Genomic DNA, 20,357 nt, shown 5'->3' on the forward strand with positions numbered 1-20,357 from the left:
AGGAAAAGTGAGGCAGGCCCAATGAGGCAGCGTGTGCTGATACAGAGATATGAAAAAAACGAGTTGAGAGCTGGAAGTGGAAATGGTAAGGCTAAAACTTTCTTTTCCTCTTATCTCTCATAAAACCCCAGAACTTTGTTCCTGGAACTGCCAAAATTCCCTGTTACTATGAAATAATCTTCTTCCATCCTGATAAATATTGAATCATGATGCAGGTAAAAAGTATTATAGCCAGGCTTCTATACACTGTCTTAATTTTATGTTTGCTACTTTTTATTTTATCTTTAGCACAGAAAGCTGTTGTGAAGAAACTACTCCTTTCAGATTCTCTGGCAGCGGGGCAGCTGCAAGTGTGCTCAGAGTCAGTGTAGACAAACATTTTCTTTCCTGTAATTTCCAGTATAATGAGATTATGAAGTATGATTGCTGAATATTGTGTGCAGGCCAGGAAATTCTCATTGAGGTGTAGCCATTTACAGAGGCTAGTACTGTAGTTGGAGTAAGAATTGATAGATGAAATAATTATCTTCGCCTCTCCTGAAGTAAACTGAATTTGCATACAGTGGAAAGGAGCCTTTACTTGGTGGTGAGACCTCTGGTCTTGGGCAGAGATATGATTATTCCTTCTTTTTGGAGTACTGCTGTCTGGCATAGAAGCAAATGTTTGTTTACTGCAGTAACTCATCAAATGTTCAGAGTTCTTGTTCTTGAATTAGACTCACTTTTGAAAAAGAAGCAAAGATGGTGAAGAATGCTGTCACCAATTGCAGGGCACTTTCAAAAATACATGACCTAATAAAATAGTGTTTTGCTTTTTCACAACTTATGTCTGTAAGTATCCCAGTTTAATACATGAAGGCCATGTCTAGGTGATCATGTGCCCTAATAATTTGCAGAAGTTTGCTGCTCTTGTAAAGAGAAAAGAGGAAGAGAATTTTAAAACTCCGTCTTTCTCCTCTGTATTTATGTCCTATTTTAAGTAGTCTTCAGTTCTTGAGTTTTTGGTGGGGTTTTGGTTTTTTTGGTTTGGTTTGGGTTTTTTTCTGCAATGGAGTAATAAATGAGGGTACTAACTGGTTGGACTAGATGATCTCTAGAGGTCCCTTCCAACTTAATGATTCTGTGATTCATCCTGAGTTAGTTCTGCTGGTGATGTTTTTTTCCCCAGAATCCATATAGTGTTTAATATATTATTTCTTTTTCTTGATGCTTGCATAACAGTACTGAATTAAAGAAAGCACATTGTATATCCAAAGGTTAAGTTGATTCCAGAGCACCTTAAAACGTGTAACTGCTTGAAAGTTTGGGAATGTGTTGGTACCAATCATTCAAATAAATGAATTTTAGAGAAAACTTGATTTAAATGTAGGAAGTCTTGTTTGAAAGGCTGGATAAATTAATTTATATATAGTAGACTGTCATAAAGATTGAATAATCTCCTTTCTGTTCCACATATTAAGATTATATTTTAAGTAGTATTTGTGTGGCCCTGTTATTCCTATGAACTTCTACCTTCATATTTTTTCTTGTGCTTTTCTGCCTTCCTGTTTGTGTACCAGCTTCCTTTTTAATCCATTTTTTAACATGTTTGTTTTCATGAATGCATTTATATGGTCTATCAATACCAAGCACAATTTTTTTCTTCTTTGATATAAAGAAACTGAAAATATAGGTGGCATATTTATGAGAAAATTACAAATTACTATTTCTGGACTGATTTTGTAATGGCAGAAATCCCAGTCTCTTACTTCCTTGGTCCAGCTTCAAAGGTTTGGGTATCAGAACAACAAAAATGTTGTACTTTGTAGTATGACAGTCTTGTATTGCATTTGATATGGGCACAGTACACTGCATGCTGTCTTCAAGACTCACAAGTGTCAGATTTTTCTGGGGAAGTGTTCAATCCTTGTAATGTTGAAGACAGACAACTGCTGACTCCTTCCAGTTTTGACTGATACATTACATGAAAAATTCTGGGTTTTTTTATATATTCATGTTGATTGTGAACATGTAACTGTCCTAAGTCTTCATACCTGTGCTCAGATTCCTAATCTGAGCTGCTTCAGGCTTTTTCATACAACCCTCCATTATTCATAGAACACACAGGCTGAGTGATTTTATATGCTAATCTTAATGTAGGTAGCAGTTCCTTCAGCCTTTGTTTTACCTTCAGTGTCTTTTTGAAACTTCCACAGACTATCTGCTTGTAGATTGTGCTGTTCCTCGGAATGGCATTAGGAATGTCTTGCAACAGTGTGAGCAGCCAAAAAAACCATTGTAAGAGTCTAGATTGCTCTTGCCAACAGAAGAGAGATTCTTGACTCCTAGGGCACAGACTTACTTAGGAAAAAGTGTGAAATCTTGGGTGAAATGAGTGAGAGAATTTTCCTTTCCTGCTCACGGACAGTGTTAACCAGCCCTGAGCAGCTGTGCAGCACTTGTACCATCATCTGTTCCCTAGAATTACCGTAAAATTGAGGAAGGGTTTTCTAGCAGAGACTGCATGTCCTTGTCTTTCTTTCCAGTTATCTTTGACTAACTTGTGCTGCTTGTAAGGTGGAAGTGATAAGGCTTTACCCTTAGTTGCCTTTGGAGGAATGCTTGAGACCTAAAAGCCTGAACAAATTAAAAGCCTTTGAGAAAGGTGGTGAATGCCTGCCATACCTGTTGTGCAGTTTGAGAGTCATAAAGATGTGCCAGGTACCAAGAACCTAACTTTAGATTCTTCAGAGAGGAGAGTCAGAGGAAATTCAGCATGCTGCAGTCTGAAAGATATCTTTTTATGTCGAAATTCTATTAAAAATATAAATGACATTTTTGTCATTCCTTGAAGCCAGTTTTTCCTGAAGCTGAAGATTTTTTCCTCAGCATTTATGAGCTGTTCATGTCTACTGGGGAAGTGAATTTCACCACTAAATGTGGATTTGGCACCTGTGTTCAGGAAAATGGGTCTTGAACGTAAAATCTTCATCCCTGGAATGAACCTTAGATACAAGAGTTGCAGCAGTAAGCAGGAGCATTTTTAAGTATCGTACACTTTTTTCCCTCAAAGGTAAACTTCTTCCATTTTTCCAGAATAAATATTTGTAGGCTTTCAGATAATCAGCAAGATTTGATGCCTTTCTTTGGAAAGAGAAGCTCACAGGGGGCTTAAAAGCTGTCTTAGCAGCTAATAACCGTATGGCACAAGATTCTGCTCAGTTAATGGCCAATATACTGCTAGTTGCTGTAGCAGTCTGAGCTCAGAGCAATGGCACATGAAGAAGATCTCTCTTTAGTCCTTCTGGAGTCTTGATTATTCGATTGTGCAGCCTGTTCTTTTCAAGAAGAGGCTTAAAACCCTTACAGCTTTTCATTGGTCAGGGCATCACAGCTTACAGCCTGGTGATGTAAAGCCTGCTCTGCCAAAGCATATTATTAAAATAAAGAAAATATTTTAGAATAAAGAAAAGAGACACTTAAATGGTTGCTCTGTGAAACGGTTGCAAGATGCGCTTTTCAGGTGTTCACGTGTGCTATTTATTAAATGTGTATGTGTTTGCTGGTGCAAGCTGTAGGATTGTGACACTAGGGATTTTGTTTTCTGAAAGTATGTTGAGGAGTGTCAGAATCCCTAGAAAACCATCTTCTCTTTCCTACCATTTCTCTTTGCTTTCTTGTGCACTTTTGTCCTTTATCTGAGCATGTCTTAATATCGATTCTAGTTAATTTGAGTCTAAGCTATAGACCAGCTGCAGAAAGAAAAAAGGTGTAAGACCTGCATTTGCATGTTTCTGAATGAGTGATTTTCCTAGGCCAATGAATTTTCAGACTGGAGGGACTCACACTGAAGAACTGAAAGAAGAAATTTGTAGAAAGTGCAGATCCTTTAGGCTTGACCACTGTCCAACAATTATTTTCTAACCAAATCCAAATCTGCATTATTGGGCTCTATCCACAAAGTGATGTAAATACCTATTTGGTACAAATGGTCATTGCTTGCTCTCAGTCAGAAAAAAAAGCTTTAAAAAGCTGAAGAAGCTTTCAGGTGGGTAACACTATTAGGAAGCTACACCATTGGTAAGGTTTTGCCTCATGTATTGAAGAGTGTGGCGGAAATCCTGTTTGAGCTTATTAGTGAATGTTGCAGTAGATGAGATGTCTGGGGTTTTAAAGTTGTATTTTTAAGTTGATAATTCAAAGTACATGTGGATATGCACGATGCTGCGGTCAGGAACTGTGATGACAGTAGACACGCATGGATCAGTTACGAGTCAGCTTCTTCTTTGTGCTAAAACAGCACAGAATGAATTTGTATACTGCTGTTTGTTGAATTTTTGTGGGGAACTTTGATTTAGAAACCTCTTCTTTTTGGAGGTTTCCACTGTTATGTGTGTTGATCTCACCACACCTCTTAAGCTGGCACATGCTGTATTTGCCCTGGAAGGTGGGAAAAAAAAGTACTTCTGTACTTTTGGTCCATCATAGTCTAAGGAGGGCACTAGAGTTGTGTAAATTGTATCTTTTTTTCCCATTTATGCTACTTTGTATTGGTTTTCCAATAATCTTTGGTTTTACTGACCTATTTATAAGAAAGTGTGAAATAACAATGGTTGTAGTAATTTATCATAAATACAGAATAGAAACTGTTCTTTGCTAGAAACTGTTACAAAATTAGTTCTCAAAGCAGATAGTCAACACTGCAGCATTCTTGGAATTGCCATGAACATGGTGTAGCACCACAGAGTATATCATGTCACACATGCATTATGCTTTCAAATTGTACTTTATGGTAGGGTAAACACACATAGAAAGTGAAATTCTGACAGACACCAGACTCCAACTAGCAGTAGTTAATGGCTCTTGGCCTGTAGGTTTGGGCCTTGTTATCTTTTTTAATCAAAAGCCAGAAAAGAAGTACTTTATATCTTAATGTCATAGTAGTGGCATTTTGTTATATTTTTCATTCTAGATATTATGAATTAGCATCATTTCAGTAAAAAAAAAAATATTATTTTTCTGATTAAGATATTCATGTGGTAAAAGATTTATATTAGGTGAGGAGGGTCACAACATCCCATACACTATGAAACTCTCATTGAAATCATCAATTAGTGTAAAGGGACATTGGTGAGAAATTTATAGTTTCATTCATCATTAACTTTACTGCCCAGAAGTTACAAAACAGGTTTTTTTCATTGGATGTTATTTGTGTTATTTTGTTTCTATCAGGCATTATTACACCAAATTAATTATGAACATAAATTTAGCTAACTATGCAGCCTTTGCTAAGCTCTCTGCTCTGAGAAAATTTAATAAGAATGTGAAAAATCAAGTTAAAAGGCATTTAGAAAATATGTATTTAGGTGACTTATGAAGCATGGACTAGGAAAAAGATTGCAAAATAATTTAAAGCTGTCTTTCAGAATATTGAAAATTATTTGAAGTTAACTGATGTTCTTAGAAAAATAGGTGTATGTGTAGGTATCTACTATTAGAATGCTAAGCAAAACTGTTACACAACTTTTAAATTCAAGTATTGGTCTTTATAAGACAAGCAAAAATCAAGATCTGAACTTGGAATTATATCTGTGTTAGCTCCTGATTAGTTTTTTTTCTCTCTCAGATACCAAAATGTCCAATGTCAGTTGGGAGCAAACTTGGTTATTATAATATATATTATATATAATGATATATATTATATATCATTATATATGCATATATACTTACATATATTGCTGTCACATTGAAATGTCTGCGTGGGTCCTCGGAATTAAGCTGAGGTGAGGAGTTCCAGGCACCTGCAGAGGGAAAAAGCCTGGGCTGTTTTTATGGGAAAGAGGGGAAGGCTTGAAATCGAGCTTGAGAGAAACTGTACTATATGCAAACGCTGTATTTTGGCATTGGAGTTGAAGTTAAATTTTTTTTGAAGTAATAGATTATGTTCAAAATCCAAATACTAAATCTGGAGCTGAGTAGGAAGTAACATTTTTCATTTCACAGGAAGTTGGATTGTTTTCTTGTTTTTTCTCTTCCAAAAGTGAAGGGGGGGAGGAGGGGAGGCGGAAGCTAGCTGCATAATAAACTGGTGCATTGGAAGAACAATCTGTTAGGATCTCACAAAAAGCTTCATTTTCATTTTATGTCAATGTTATTCTACTTTTTGGTGGGTTTGTGTTATGAATCCTTACAAGACATCAAAATTAAATGTTATGTTATTTTTGAAAGGGCCACAGGACTTTCCTGAGTTTAAGCTGCTTTGTGGGTTGCTTGATTATAATTTACACCAATTCATTTCTGCAATTTATTGTTTCCCACTCTGCTTCAAAACACTTGGTCAGTTTACTGCTACAAAACTGCAGTGCAGGAACTTAGAGCTGTTAAAGACAGCCCTATTAAACATTCAGTTTTAGATTTCTTTTTACAAGTGCGTTTTCTCTCAGTTTCTAAATTAAGGCAATATTTTTAAAGTATTTTTCTAATTTACTAAACCAAGTATTTATGTGTCTGTCTGTGATGATTTTCCTGTGGAAGGGAAAACAGAGCAGGATAGGAAATGGGGGATATTTCTTCATTTCTGCGTGTGAGATAAGTCATTAGGAAAACTTGGTGGTATAGTCAGACTAGGTATTCTGAAGCTGAAATTATTCTATCTGGTAAAGGTGAGAAGGGGTTTTGCTTTTCAGATTTCAGTCTGGCATAGAATTGCACTCCAAGTATTACAGCAAGAAAAAGATAGTTTCATAAAAGCAGATCTGAATATGTTGAATTTTTTACCTAGCTTACCTTCTACATAAGGTAGAAGACAGAAGACAAAACACAGAGTTTTGGAGCAAGAAGCAGACAAATCAGCTCAGGGTGTGCGGAAACTGGGACACAGTGTGTTTTTTCCATGTACTCTGCAAATACGCTGCCATCTTAAAAAACAAATCCAGAGAAGGAGGATGCCAACTCAGTGTTCTGATCAATGGCAGTGCAGACATTGTGAAGGGAAGTATGTAAACATAGTGTTTACATATATATCACTGTTTAAATTAGCATGGGTAAAGAAACTTCTAATTTGAAAGCATCCTGTCACTTTCAAACACTGATCTTCTTTTCCTTTCTTGTCTAATATGTTGTCAATTTGAGAAGGCAGCGCGGTCCTCTTTAATAGTTAATCAATGATTTATTCGAGAAGTTACTTTTAAGTAAAAGGATTTACTTTGCTTTGAAGTTAGAACATCTTTTCTTATTCCTTTGCAGTTTTCCCTTTGCGTTTCAAGTGCTGTATGACCATCTCTTGACTTTTTTCTGTTTTTAATATAGCTCATCCAGTTGATTTTGAGTCACCTCACAGTACCAGACCTGTGTAGACTAGCGCAAACTTGTAAGCTACTATATCAACATTGCTGTGATCCACTACAGTACATTCATCTCAGTTTACAACCTTACTGGGCAAGGATTAATGACACATCTCTGGAATACCTACAGTCTCGCTGCACTCTCATCCAGTGGCTGAATTTATCTTGGACTGGAAACAGGGGAGCCATCTCTGTTTCTGGATTTAGCAGGTCAGTGCTAAATGTACAGAAGTGTTTTGACAAGCTCAATTTGCAGAGCTGCTGCACAGTAGTTTCAATATGTATTTGAAACCTTCTTGAAAGACAGTGTCTTGGGTTTACTATAAGGGTGTAATTGTTATGCTGTAGAAAAAACAAACAGTTAAAATGGTAATATAGTCATTACAGCAGCAAAGTCCATTTTAATATGTAGAGTCTGCATGTGCCAAACTGCCTGTGACTGAAAGGCTTCTTCTAAGGGGAGCATTGTTTTGCTTTCTCCTGGGCTTCTAAAAGTCTCCAGTAGAACTAAGCTGTCAAAAGTCCTTTTCATGAAGGAAATGTGTGTGGTTGTTCTTTGTACAGATGATTCATCAGTAGGACTGTATTAGAATGGCTGCAGTAATAAACTGATTGCAGTGCATGCTTACAAAGTATGGGCCCTAAGTAATCACTGGAGTGCAATGTAAATGCAAATATTTTAATAAAAATGATTTAAAACATTAGCTCTGCTGGGAAACTGGGGGTTTGCGTGTGCATCTTCCACTGAGCTGAAAATATACTGTTGCTGTAGGTCATTAAGAAAGCAAATTCACGAGGAATCTTCTTTGTATAACAGCCTTGTTCTCTGCTTTCTTAGCAGATCACTTCTTGCTTCTTTACTCATTTGCATTAGTTAAACAGCATCTTATCAGTGCATTTCATTTAAACAAAAATTGCAGCTTCAGCTAAGAGGTAGTCAGCAATGGCAGGTGAAAGCAGAACTTGACTGATAAGGAACAGAAATATTTAGTATATCTATAAAGAATTTTAATTCTCATTTGTTTTCTGAATAAAAAAGTTAAATCAAGTATTTAGACGTTCTCTTTACTTTAATTCCTGGGTGCCTTCCCTGGGAAAGTACAATAATTTGAAGAAATTGTCAAGATGAGTGTTGCTTCCTTTTTTCCAGTATAAGCAAAAAACCCTGTACTCTTTTGTGGTAGAAAAAGGAGGTAGACATCAGATAGTTGTTGAATGGGTTACAAACATTTCTTCTATGTTTGGATTTCATATTAGATACATTGTGCAGAGGGTAAATGTGGGAGTTTTAATTGAGAATTCAATTCTGAAATAATGAAATGCTTGCTTTATGATACTTAGCTACTAAATCATTGGCATTTTTTGAACATGCAGTGTTGCTAAAAGTCTTTGCACTATTGAAAGAAATTAATTCAGAGACTTACAAACTTTGCAGTTTGTATTGTTGTTATTTCTGGCTTCCATTTATTTGAAAATGTCTTTATTATTAATTAATCCTTTTTAAATGAAGTGCTGAACTAATCACAGCACTTACCTGTAGTCACCATTTCTAAAATAATACATATATTTCTTTGACAGTTAATCTGTAAATAAACATGATAATTTTGTATTGTAATGGATGATATCTATTCATAATGTGGAAAAAGTGTTCCTGGACATTGGCATAATTGTTAAGTTATCCAGATTTCTAGGAAGAGATGCTGTCTGGGAATGGAAGATACAGTTCAATTGTAAATTTGAATAATTTTCAGGTTTGACTTCAGCTCTGAATTTTCACTTCTGAATCAAAATTTCTCCACTGCAACTAGATAGGGTTTTGGAAGTTTTCTTTTTCCTAACAAAGAAGTAATTCTGCAACCCTTTCTTCTGTAGAAGTATCATTTTTAGTAAAATTTCTAAACACTTATTTTCATTTGGCATTCTTCATTGTCATGTCTTGGATTTGCTGGCCTCTAGGGAAAGAAAATTTGCTGCTCATTTGCTATGCAAGTATCTATTAGTACAGGAGATTTATTAGAACAACACATGCTTTTCAAAAGCATTCATGTAACTCTTAAAAAAAGTAGCTTCCTAATGAAAGATGCTACCTTAAAGGAGAAATCTACCAAATACTGTTGTAGTTCTATTACCCGAGCTGTTCATTAAGATACTACCACCATGTGCATATTGCAGCATTCAGGAGATGTAGTCATGAAACCCCACAATTTTTATTTTGAACTTCAAGACATTCCTCGCCCAGCCTGACTGGTAAGAAATACTGTGCAAAACAGTTTCCAAAGAACAGAGGTACTTCGACTTTCCAAGGAACTGTCTTTCATGCTTAAATTTTCTTTTCAGTTTATTGGTTTATCCTGCTCTCTTTGGCTCCCGCTCTGGTTTTAGTAATCTCAATTTCTTTCTGCAAATAAAATTTTTAAATAAGGCAGTGAGGTGTACCTATGCAGTACTGAGCTGCATCTTTTATTTTGGATATCTCTGGTGAAGTCATCTTTTTACTTGAAATGGGCCTAAATTTGTTGTTCCAATACTTGAGGTTTATGAATTTTGTGTTAAGTTGCACCAGAAGTGGCTGTCAAGCCAACCAGTCAGAGACGTAGAGAAGATGATGTAAGAACTTGAAGGACTGTTACGAAAGGCCAACCCATATTTTTCAGTTCAAGAAGAAAAAACATTTGCTAAATGAAATTTGTAAATAACTTCACAAAGACTACAAATATACTGTTGTGTTTAAATGGCAAAATGCTTAAAGCAAGACACCTTGTCCTCATATGTAACAGTATTACACTTTTTAAAGGACCTGCTTTTAGTTTGTTTTCTGTATTTTTGCACTTTTCTCAGTATTTGGTGTTACAGTTGACACTGCTGGTTCAAAACTGGTCGTTTCTTTCTCACAATGGTACAGTTCAGGTTATGATTTCTGCAAATCAGGGCACATTTAAATGCTGTTCTTGCTTGAATTTTGTTTTGGCAAAATAGCTTTTGAAATATGGTTTTTTTTCCTGTGGTTTCTTAGGAGAGTCTTAAAAGAACTAGCATGTGTAAATGTGTGCGTTGCTTGAAAAGATTCATGTAGAGATGATTCTAAGATAATTAAAAAATATATTTTCATGCAAAAGTGTATTGAAGAATAAAATTTTTAAAAAGAGTGATTTTAAGACATGTGACTGAAGCAAATACTGTATTACCATGGGAAGATAAAATGCTTCAGGCATATTAACATCCTGAGGCAAAGCTGAAGGTGTTTTAACTTATTGATAACATCTACTCCTTCAGGCTAAAAATGACTATCATAAATTTTTCATTTCAGCATGTAATTTAAACTAACTAAACTTGCTCGTTCAGATTGAACTAAAAGTGTTTGGAAAAGTGAAAGACAAATGAAATCAGTATCTGTGCAGTCTCAAGTGTCTGGAATACAAAATGACAGGGAATAAACAAAGATTTCTCAGCAAGCATTACGTAAACAGCACTACATTTCTCTTGGTGTTAGAGGGGTTTGGTGGATTTCTTCATGCCAGGGGAATATCAGTGTGGGAGGGTAAGACCTATATAGGAAAAGTGAGGCAAGTTGGCTGGAGCTATGCTAAACGTCAAGATGCTGAATAAATGCTCTTAGGGGTTTAAACAGCTCAAAGAGGTTGATAGTTTAAAAACTGAGTTCTGCATGCAAATTTCTTTGTATCACTGACAACGTCATTGGCTTGTTTTGCTAACTCTTTTGCTTTAACTATCTGAGGTATTTGGATTTTTATTTACCTCTGGCATTTCATTTTGTGAAAATGAATTAATAGTGGTTTGTTTTCAGGTTAGTGATGCAATGTTTGCATGTCAGGCACAGGCAGGTATATTTCTGTAACAATTTTGTTGTTATTAATGTTACATGGCTTTAGTTGCAGTTTGAGAGGTGTATTTAGACAGTGTTTAAGTTCCTGAGGCTTTACTACCAGTCAAACTAGCAGGAAAGGCAGAGAAATAACTGAATCATACATCAGATCTCAGTCACAGAAAATAGGACCAGTGTGTTACTTTACAGGGATTTTCTCATTACAAATAATCTCTGACTCATACCTTAATTTCCACATTTTTTTAGTAAAACTTAGAGTTGCTATTACTGAGATTAAGTAATGTTTGGTTTGGCATGTTTTCATTGAAATGGTTTAATCACTGTTGAGAAAAGCACAGGGACAGGTACCTAATATCCTCCCTACTTGCATGCAATATTTTAAGGTTTGCTGACACAAAAAAGTGTAATACATGCTAGGGTAGAAAAAAATATTGTGAAAATTAGAATAGCTGAGAGGAAGGGAAGGTAACTTTTGTTTTAAAAGCAAAATTCCTTTACTCCTCTCACTCTTGTGTGTACTTGCATGGACTAAGACAGCTGACGCATGTGTCCAGAGCAACTTGTCCAGCATGTAGTTTGACCATCCTGGGTCACCTCTGTCCTTCATCTTCTAATCTTTTGTTTCCTGAGAAACTGCACATACACATGCTCAAGGATCTTGCTGATCTGCTAACCAGACTTCCACCAGCACACACAGCTCTACCAGCACTTTTATTACCATTTGTTCTTTCTTATGCTTCCACATCTTATGTACTCATTTGTTGTCCAGTTATACCAAAATTAACACTTTTAATGAAATTATCTGTAATTGATGCTGCTGTTGTGCAACACAGCAATACTAACAAGGAGAAGCATGACTGTGAATATAAAATACTTGAATGTGACTTTAGGAGGTATATTAAGTGGTGACTCTGGAGCCACTGGATCAAATGTAAGACTGTAATGGCAAGACAGGTCAGGATAATGAAGTGCTCTGCAGAGTTTGTGCAAGTAATCACATAGGTAGAAATACAGTAAGAAAGAGAAGACCTGAAGATCCTATAAATCAAATGAGGAGGAACAAAATCCAACTAATTTTTATTTATTTATTGATGGATTCTTTGACATTTTTCTTGTCTCCTGGCAGGCTCTGGAAAACAGAGACCTGAGTAGCTGGAGGAAGTATGTGGTTGGCTTGAAGCAAACTGGAGTGGTTATTTTCATGAAATACTGGCTCTAGAAGGGGGATTCCAAGCAAGAAAGGCTAGGAAAATGAGACAGTGTTGTATCTCTCACGTAACGGAGGTAACACCCCTGGTTTGGATGCTAGTGCAAGATAACACTACAAGGGAAAGTGCTAAAGACAAAAAAAACCCAAGCAAACAATCTAGCCCAATGTTGTTCTTAAATGGAACTTGCCTCCTGCCTTACCCCCTTTTCCTCTTCCCTTTGAACACCAAAGTCATTGGTTTATATGTTAATGACTACAAAATGAGTACCCAAGGTATTAATTGAAAATGGGTTGAGTAAAATAAGCATGATTGAAACCTGTTGGGTTAATTGTACTGAAGGAATATAAAACTAGGTAGCTGTTTGTGTTCAGGAAAGATTTGTTTCCTGACTTGTTTCAGTAACTTTGAACCATGGGTTGTTGAGTGCTCGTATTGAGTACGAAAATGATCAGGGGCCTGGAACACTTCTCCTTCAAAGACAATCTGAGGGAGCTGGGGTTGTTCAGCCTGGGGAAAAGAAGGCTCTGGGGAGACCTAATAGTGACCTTCCAGTAGCTGAAGGGGCCTACAGGAAGGCTGGAGAGGGACTGTTTGCAAGGGTCTGCAGTGATAGGATGAGGGGCAATGGTTTCAAATCAGAGAAGAGTAGATTTAGGTTGGATGTTAGGAAAAAATTCTTTACCGTGAGAATAATGGAAAAATGGGACAGGTTGCCCAGGGAGGTAGTTGAGGCCTCATCCCTGGAGATATTCAGGGTGAAGCTTGGTGAGGCTCTGAGGAATCCCATGTAGTTGATGATGTCCCTGCTTGCTGCAGGGGGGTTGGACTAGATGACCTTTAGAGGTCCCTTCCAACCCAAATTATTTTATGATTTTATGATTATGCTAACAGCTAAGTGTAGGTTTTAGACCAAATAAAGTTCCATTAGAAACCATTGGAGCAAATGTGATATGCTCACAACATTAACAAGCATATGTCTAAAGGTATTTTGAGAATTTTGTTCGGAAGGTCTTATCCAGCTAGTTCTGACACAAAGAGTGCTATCTCTTGTACCTTACTATTTTAATTGTAGATCTTAGGCTCCTTGGATATGCTTAAGAGATAGGCATGAATTACATGGTTGGAAGTTGTTAATAGACTAAGTGACCTCCTGATCATGGTGGGTTTAACATCAGCATGAAAAACAGCTTCCTAACTGCTGATAGATACATTTGATATTTCGGAAGGTTTTCACTAGGACCAACTTCCCAAAAGCTGAAGCTGAAACGGGTGGGGGGAAATGAGCAGCAGTTCATGTGAGCAGGGAGAAGGTAATGGAAAATGCTTTTTTATTAAAAAAAACAACATAACAATACAAAACAGAAAACCCAGACCAAACAACCAACCCTATCCCCCAAAAACAACAGCCAAAAACCCCCCCTGAAATACTGCAGTCTAGGATGAGGATAAACTTGGAAAAAAAGGACCAATCCAGTGTCTAGCAAAACAAATGTACATGTTCATTCTAGGTTGTTTAGTCAGTCATATTTCATAATAAACATGAAGGGATGAAGAGAAATCACATCAGAAATTGTGTATGAAATATTGATAATAGCAATATTAAAGGGATAGATGGCTGTGCAGAAAGGAAAAGAGACTAAAAATAGGAGCCAGTCAATCGTCAGTGATTAAAGGAGAGGCTTCTGAAGATAGGTTGATTTGGGTAGAAGGTGCTTTTTTGGGGATTTGTTTTCAAATGAGCCAAGTCAGACCCAGACATCCAGCGTCTGCTAAGTCTCAGAACTATGAATACCATGCACACGTATTCTGAAAGCATGAGAAACAATTTTCTACCTTGCCAGATGGCTTTGGAGATCTGTGTAAAAAGATGTTAACAAAAACCTCTGTCCTGAGCAGCCTCATGAGTGCAAATAACGATTGGGGTCCCTTCATCATTCAGAGAACTCTGCAGTTCTCACTGATGTTCTCTACCCTGTGCTAGTTGGTGCATTCCTCAGATTCCTCCTCATGTTTCTGTTCATGTTTTTACTTTCATGCCTGTCAGCTCGTTACCCCCCTTCATGTCCCTTATCCCCCTTGCCTTTCTGTTTAATGTCTCCTAAATAACCTTTTCCAAAAAGACCAGCAAAGCTATGAAGTGCACTGCCTGTTGGTACTGCTGTGTTTGCTCTGTCTGTGTGTTTCAAGTGTAATGAATTCAAATAAAATGTTACGAGGGTAATAACTCCCTTAAGCTTGTGGAGTTCTCCAGGTCTCTAGGGGGTTACCTGTGTGTTTCCCTGACCTGGTCATGTTAACTTTTCACAGTCCTAGTAGGAGAAAAATGGTGATCTTTACCAACATTTATAACGGCCAAGCGCTGTTATATTTTATGGCAGTTAACCTAACATCTGTTATTGTAATGGACTAATTCATAAAATATTTATCCTCCAGCAAATTAAAAGCTAGAGGTTTAATAAGTGGCAATTGACAAGGTTTTTTGGAAAATATCACCGTTCAAACAAACCTGATAATTTCTTGATGAAAGAAACTGCGTGAATGTATTGTTTAAGCACTCATTAAATAGAGGAATAGGCTAATTGGTAATCAATAATGGATTCATGTGTCTCTACTCTCATTTCTAGGAGATTTGGAGATTTCCATCCTGTATTTCTCCATGGCAGTGCTGGACTCTACTGCTAGTCTAAAATAACAGTTTAATGTTTAAAATACTTGATGCTAATTGTTGTGAATTGTCATGTCATTCAGCTCTGACACCCATAAGGCTTACCAGTCTAGATGGATTCACTTTACCCAGTATTAAAACAGCAAATAAGTGCTGATTTTACAAAATGATGTAAATTCTAAATAGGGACTGGAGACTTTGACAAAAATAGTGGAAGAGATGATTTGAAGGCCATACTTGGCACAAGCCCAATGATTCTGGAGCTTATGGTCTCCCCTTTCATGTCTCAGACCTCTCTTGGTTTCTGTTTGCATAGGCCTGTGAAAATGTGGGATATTAGGGATCTCTCCAGGTTGTCTGCTCCATGCTCTCACTTGAAGTGCCAGTGTCCCCAATGCTAGATCAGGGTCAGACAGTATTTCAACTGATTCTTGGAAACCTTCCAGGATAGAGATGCCATTCTGGAATCTCTTTTTGCCTCTGTTGTCTAGGATCTGCATAATCAAACTAAGGCTTTGTAATGTGCAAGATGAAATAAATAACAAAAGTTGATGAAGAATGGCAAATATGAATTGAGTAAGTAATGAAAAAATCAGGAAAGTAGAAGGTCTGAAAACCAGGATCTTGAAAGACAGACTTCAGGTCCTGTGCTAATGTTACCATCATTGAGGAACCCCTCCCTGAATGTGCCTGCTTTTAAAACCAGCAGCTTGTTTCAGCAGGAGCCAAGCCTTATACCTGTCCTAATACCTGTTTCATTGCAGCATTAGGAGTTTTTGTGCAAGCAGAAGTCTCCTATCTCTCTGGCTTTTCTATCAGTTAAACCTAAGAAGTAATACGAACTTTGCAGTGAAAGTGTCAGAACCTAAAGCTGCTGTCTGTGTCTGCATGAAGGTTTTTCTAGGATAGAACTGCTAATAGAGCAGATCAAAATATTTGTTTTAAGGAACTAATGCTTTCCACAAGTAGCTCCATTTTTGTAGGAAGTAACAAGGGGAATCCAGTGCTGCCCATAGGTTAGGAACTTAGGTTTTTCTACTAGAGAACCTATTAAAGTTCAACAAAATCACTGCAAATGTGTGGGGATTTTTCTTATTAAATATCAAACTTAGAAGAATAGTGATTGATTTAGGGTTTGAAGGTGATCTTTGTAATAGAAAGGGTCATACATAAGCTTATGCTTTTTAATTAAAGCTTGCATTAGATATAATAGAGCTTGAATTTCTTGTGCAAGATGTCAGACAGAAGGTTTAATTCATGCAGAGACCATCAGTTTCTAAATTTTGGATAGTTTGTCTTCTCATATCTTTAACATTTTTTAAATTCCAGTGAGACTCATGGAATAGTCCTTAGGAATCTCTGTGTTCTAGAACAGCTGCTGTTGATTTTGACTGATTTATTAATCAAAGGAACTCAATATCCGTACATTTGAAAGTATAGGTTTAACCCCTTTTACACTTGCAGATTTTTGTGAGATAAAGAGAATCTGAATTTACTGGCGGAAACTTGTGGGTTGTTGTCAAAAGTGGCTTTATGACTGTTCAAAAGCATTTCATGTTTTATCTGTGTTGTACTTTGCTCCATTATCTCAGAACAATTCACAAGAACAAAGCATATTTGAACTTTCTAAACCAAAACAGTTTTCAAGACTAATGTTTATTTAATAAAAAGCCCTCTCTGTATTGTTTTCATCCCCAATGATTCTTTTGCAATTAATTTTCAAGGTAGGATTGTTTTTTAAGGCTGCTATAGTGACATGAGCCTCCTTATGCTATGTGCAGCATTATATAGTTTTCCATGTTTCTGAAAAATGTAGTAAAATATTTCTTTCTACCAAACATTGTATAATATCTAGGTTATGTACAGTATCAAGTTAATGAAACAGCCTTGACTCTCAAACTACCTTTGGTTTTATAATAGTGCTCTTGAATAACTCAACACCTACTAGGTTTGGTCTCTTCTAGATTTGTACAGATTTGTTTCAGAAGTAACTTCTTCATCATGGTTATGATTAATTTACTTTAACCTAATCATGTTTTCTATTCGTTAACTGAGATGACATAATAGCTGTGATCTGCAGGCTTCCCATTGTTGAAAATTTCCTGAAGTTTTTGACAGTATCCAGACTCTCACCTTTTCACTTTAAAATGTATGTTTTACAGGTTCTTGAAGGTTTGTGGTTCTGAACTAGTACGTCTTGAATTGTCTTGTGGCCATTTCCTCAATGAAACATGCTTGGAGGTTATTACTGAAATGTGTCCAAATCTTCAGGAATTAAATCTCTCATCATGTGATAAAATACCACCCCAAGCTTTCAACCACATAGCCAAAGTGGGCAGCCTAAGGCGTCTCATTCTCTACCGAACAAAAGTGGAGGTAGGAACAAATATTTTTTTTAACTTTTGCAATAATTACTTTAAATCCTGGTAAAGTTATATTTTTTCATCAATTAAGATGTGAATTAAGTTAGTTCAATTTTTATATGCAAATTAAAAAAATTCAAAGGTAGTTTCAAAAACCATAGGGTTGTTTTGTTTTTTTTAAAGTACCTTCTGGATTTAATAAAAATAAGTAAAAAGTCTGTATGGAAGATCAGTGACTTTTCACCAGCTGTTTTAAGCAGCGTAGTGAAATCACAAACGTGAAAGCTTTTATCTTGTTTTGAAGCGTACTCCAGACAGGCTGTGTTTGGCAATATAACTGGGAAACTGTCATGTTATGTAACTTTCTGTAATTCTCAATATACTCTCCTTTAGAATGACTTGCTAATTATTAGACTCCTACTGTCTTTTTATATTAGCAGTATTTGAGACATGGAATACAATTTTTAAAAATACTTTGCACTTACAATACAGAATTTCTTTGTTTATACAATTACTTAACTGCCTGTTAGTGACTTTTATTTGTTAAGTACAGAAAAAAACAAATGTTGATGAAAACAACCTTAATAAAATTGAGAACATATTATGTAATTGTCTGAGCAATTGTTATGACAGTTTCTTGTTATTTTTGCTGTTTTCTTTGAATAAGTTTTGTATTTTAAAATATTTTTATGGTCTGTCATCAAAGTTCCAATATATAATTGGAACTTTTTAGTGAAAAGTTTTCTGGTGTTGTGCTACTTACTGCACTGCTGTTTTGTAAGATAGCTGTACCATCTGAAGAAGTTTATGGTCTTTGATCCTAACCCTTATGATTTTTAAGGCCATATACAGTGTCATTTCCTTGACTTATTAAATGACAGTTTCTGTGTATGAAACCAATTTCAAACTTCTGAATTGAAGCTTCCAGTGCCTTCATATTTATTCACTGAGGGTGTGCTCACAGCATAATTGAAGCATTTGTTGGCACTGATACATTTGAAGAATACAATGAACAATGGAGGTATTATTGTATACAGTAATTGCCAATGCATATCTTTTTGGTCTGAGTATGAATATTATCTTAATTTAAAGCTTATCATGGAGTATTCCATTCATATAAATAGTACAGCCAAAGCTGTGTTTTAAAGAAACCAAAGCCACAATTACAGTCTCTGTATTGCTGGGTGTAAATTTTAATGTAAACTTACATATTTCATATTGCATTATATTCTGCATTCTTTATAATGTGTGAAGAAGTTGGTATTAAAATTACAGTTGAAATATCAAAATCTAAATGTAAATCAAATTACAGTGGACAAAGGACTTTTATGCACAAATTTTAAAGCAAGTGTTTTATTTATAATTTTATCTTGAATACTTTTAACCAAGAGCAAATTTGGACCTTGCGTAGCTGTAAGAGAGGACACTGAAAATTGTAGATACTGAGAAGAGACATAAGTACTTTGGTAGTAAATGTGACAGTTCTTATTTTCTTACACCCTGAACAACAGAACAACAGTAGAGTTAAATGCTGCCTTAAAGATTTTTCTACCAGCTTTTCAGAAATAACCTGATACGGGTCATGTTACACTTTTGAGAGCTACTGTCTGGACTGCTTGGATGAAATTTCTTTGCCTTGGGTGCAGGATTAAGAATTGCAAAAAAATAGTGGAAAAAAGCAAAAGCCTCTAGCTCTGTAATGTGGGTTCTTGGAAGGAGGCTGAGCTGGTGGCAGTAATCATGCAGCACAGGGCCTTGATGGTGCCTCCTGATCCTGTGTCAGTCTCAGAGGGCTGAGTTTAGCCTGTAATGTGAAGAATGAGGGAGAAGACTGAAGGTGTAAAATAGATTTGCAGACATAAGGGAGGGCATAATTTGACCAAATGAAGCAAAACCAAAGTACAGTAATTGAATTAACTCCAGAGACTATTATTTTCATTGACTTAATTCAGTAATTGCTGTGTTGCTGTGTCCCAGTCCCTGTTGTGTCCCTGGCACTGCCAAGTAGCTGTAAAGAACAAGAAGGTGCCCCTGTACATCCTGAAAACTAGCTTGCAAGTTACAGTGAACCTTCTTTGAGGAAGCAAGTTTTTTGACTTTTGAAAGGTGACATCTATCTCAAGATTCATTCCACCTTCATTTTTCTGTACTCTTGTTCTTCTCTTGCCTGATGCTCATACAGTGTTTGCATTGCAACTGTTTTTAAACTGGTGTCATAAAGTTTTGGAGGCAAAAGTTTTCTCACTGTCCAGTTCTTCATCCCCAAAAGAATCCAAGTACTTTTTGGGGTGGGAGGCTGATTTTGAACATGTATATTCTAGTTCTCTCCCTGTTCATCATGTTTCTTTCCTGTTCTGTTGCTAGCTTGTAATTTGGAGAAAACTGGTTTTGCTGCCATATTTATTTTGAATCTGTGTATAAAATTTGTCTGTGTTCATGTCTATATCCAGAAAGCATCACTTCAATACACTTGTGATTGTGGTAATAAAGGGCAGGGTCGGAGGGACTTTATCTCCTTCTACAGACAGAAGCTGTAAAAGGGACTGGCTCTTACATTTGTTGACAGGTTTTTTTCTTCCTGGTTGGAGAGGCCAATGAGCTGGAGACAGGTATCTGGGACTGGGATAAATGGTCTCCAGGTGTCATTTCCAACACCCCCTCCAACTCCCACTCCAGTGCTCCACCGATATTCTGTGACTTGGTGCTGGTGGCACTAATTGAAGACATAGCTCTTGAGCTTTGTTCTCCTGATACATGATGAGGCCAGTAGCCAGTTGTGAGATGCACTGTTTCTGTATGCTACATTTTTTCTGTCCATAAAATGCATGTAACAGCAACTTTGTCATTGTAGCTGTGGCAGTGTCTCAGCTGAGACACTGAGGTTCTCTGATGTGTTTGGTGCTGTACAGGGTACTCTACACAGAGGTGTGTAAAAGGACTTGCCATACTGTC

General features: G+C 36.5%; 1 protein-coding gene across 3 annotated transcripts in view; it reads left to right on the top strand.

Annotated features, from left to right (window-relative positions):
• Nucleotides 1-20,357, top strand: part of FBXL4 (F-box and leucine rich repeat protein 4) — a 60,254-nt gene that overhangs the window by 17,639 nt on the left and 22,258 nt on the right. For all 3 annotated transcript variants that reach the window (XR_003987404.1, XM_030448220.1, XM_030448221.1), the window contains exons 5-6: nt 7,288-7,532; nt 17,205-17,418. Coding sequence is in view for 2 of the 3 variants with exons in the window: in XM_030448220.1 (XP_030304080.1) it covers nt 7,288-7,532; nt 17,205-17,418 (459 nt within the window). In the remaining variant the exon portion in view is untranslated. The remainder of the gene's footprint in view (nt 1-7,287; nt 7,533-17,204; nt 17,419-20,357) is intronic.

Source organism: Calypte anna, chromosome 3 (assembly GCF_003957555.1).
Source record: "Calypte anna isolate BGI_N300 chromosome 3, bCalAnn1_v1.p, whole genome shotgun sequence".
Taxonomy (NCBI): Eukaryota; Metazoa; Chordata; class Aves; order Apodiformes; family Trochilidae; genus Calypte; species Calypte anna.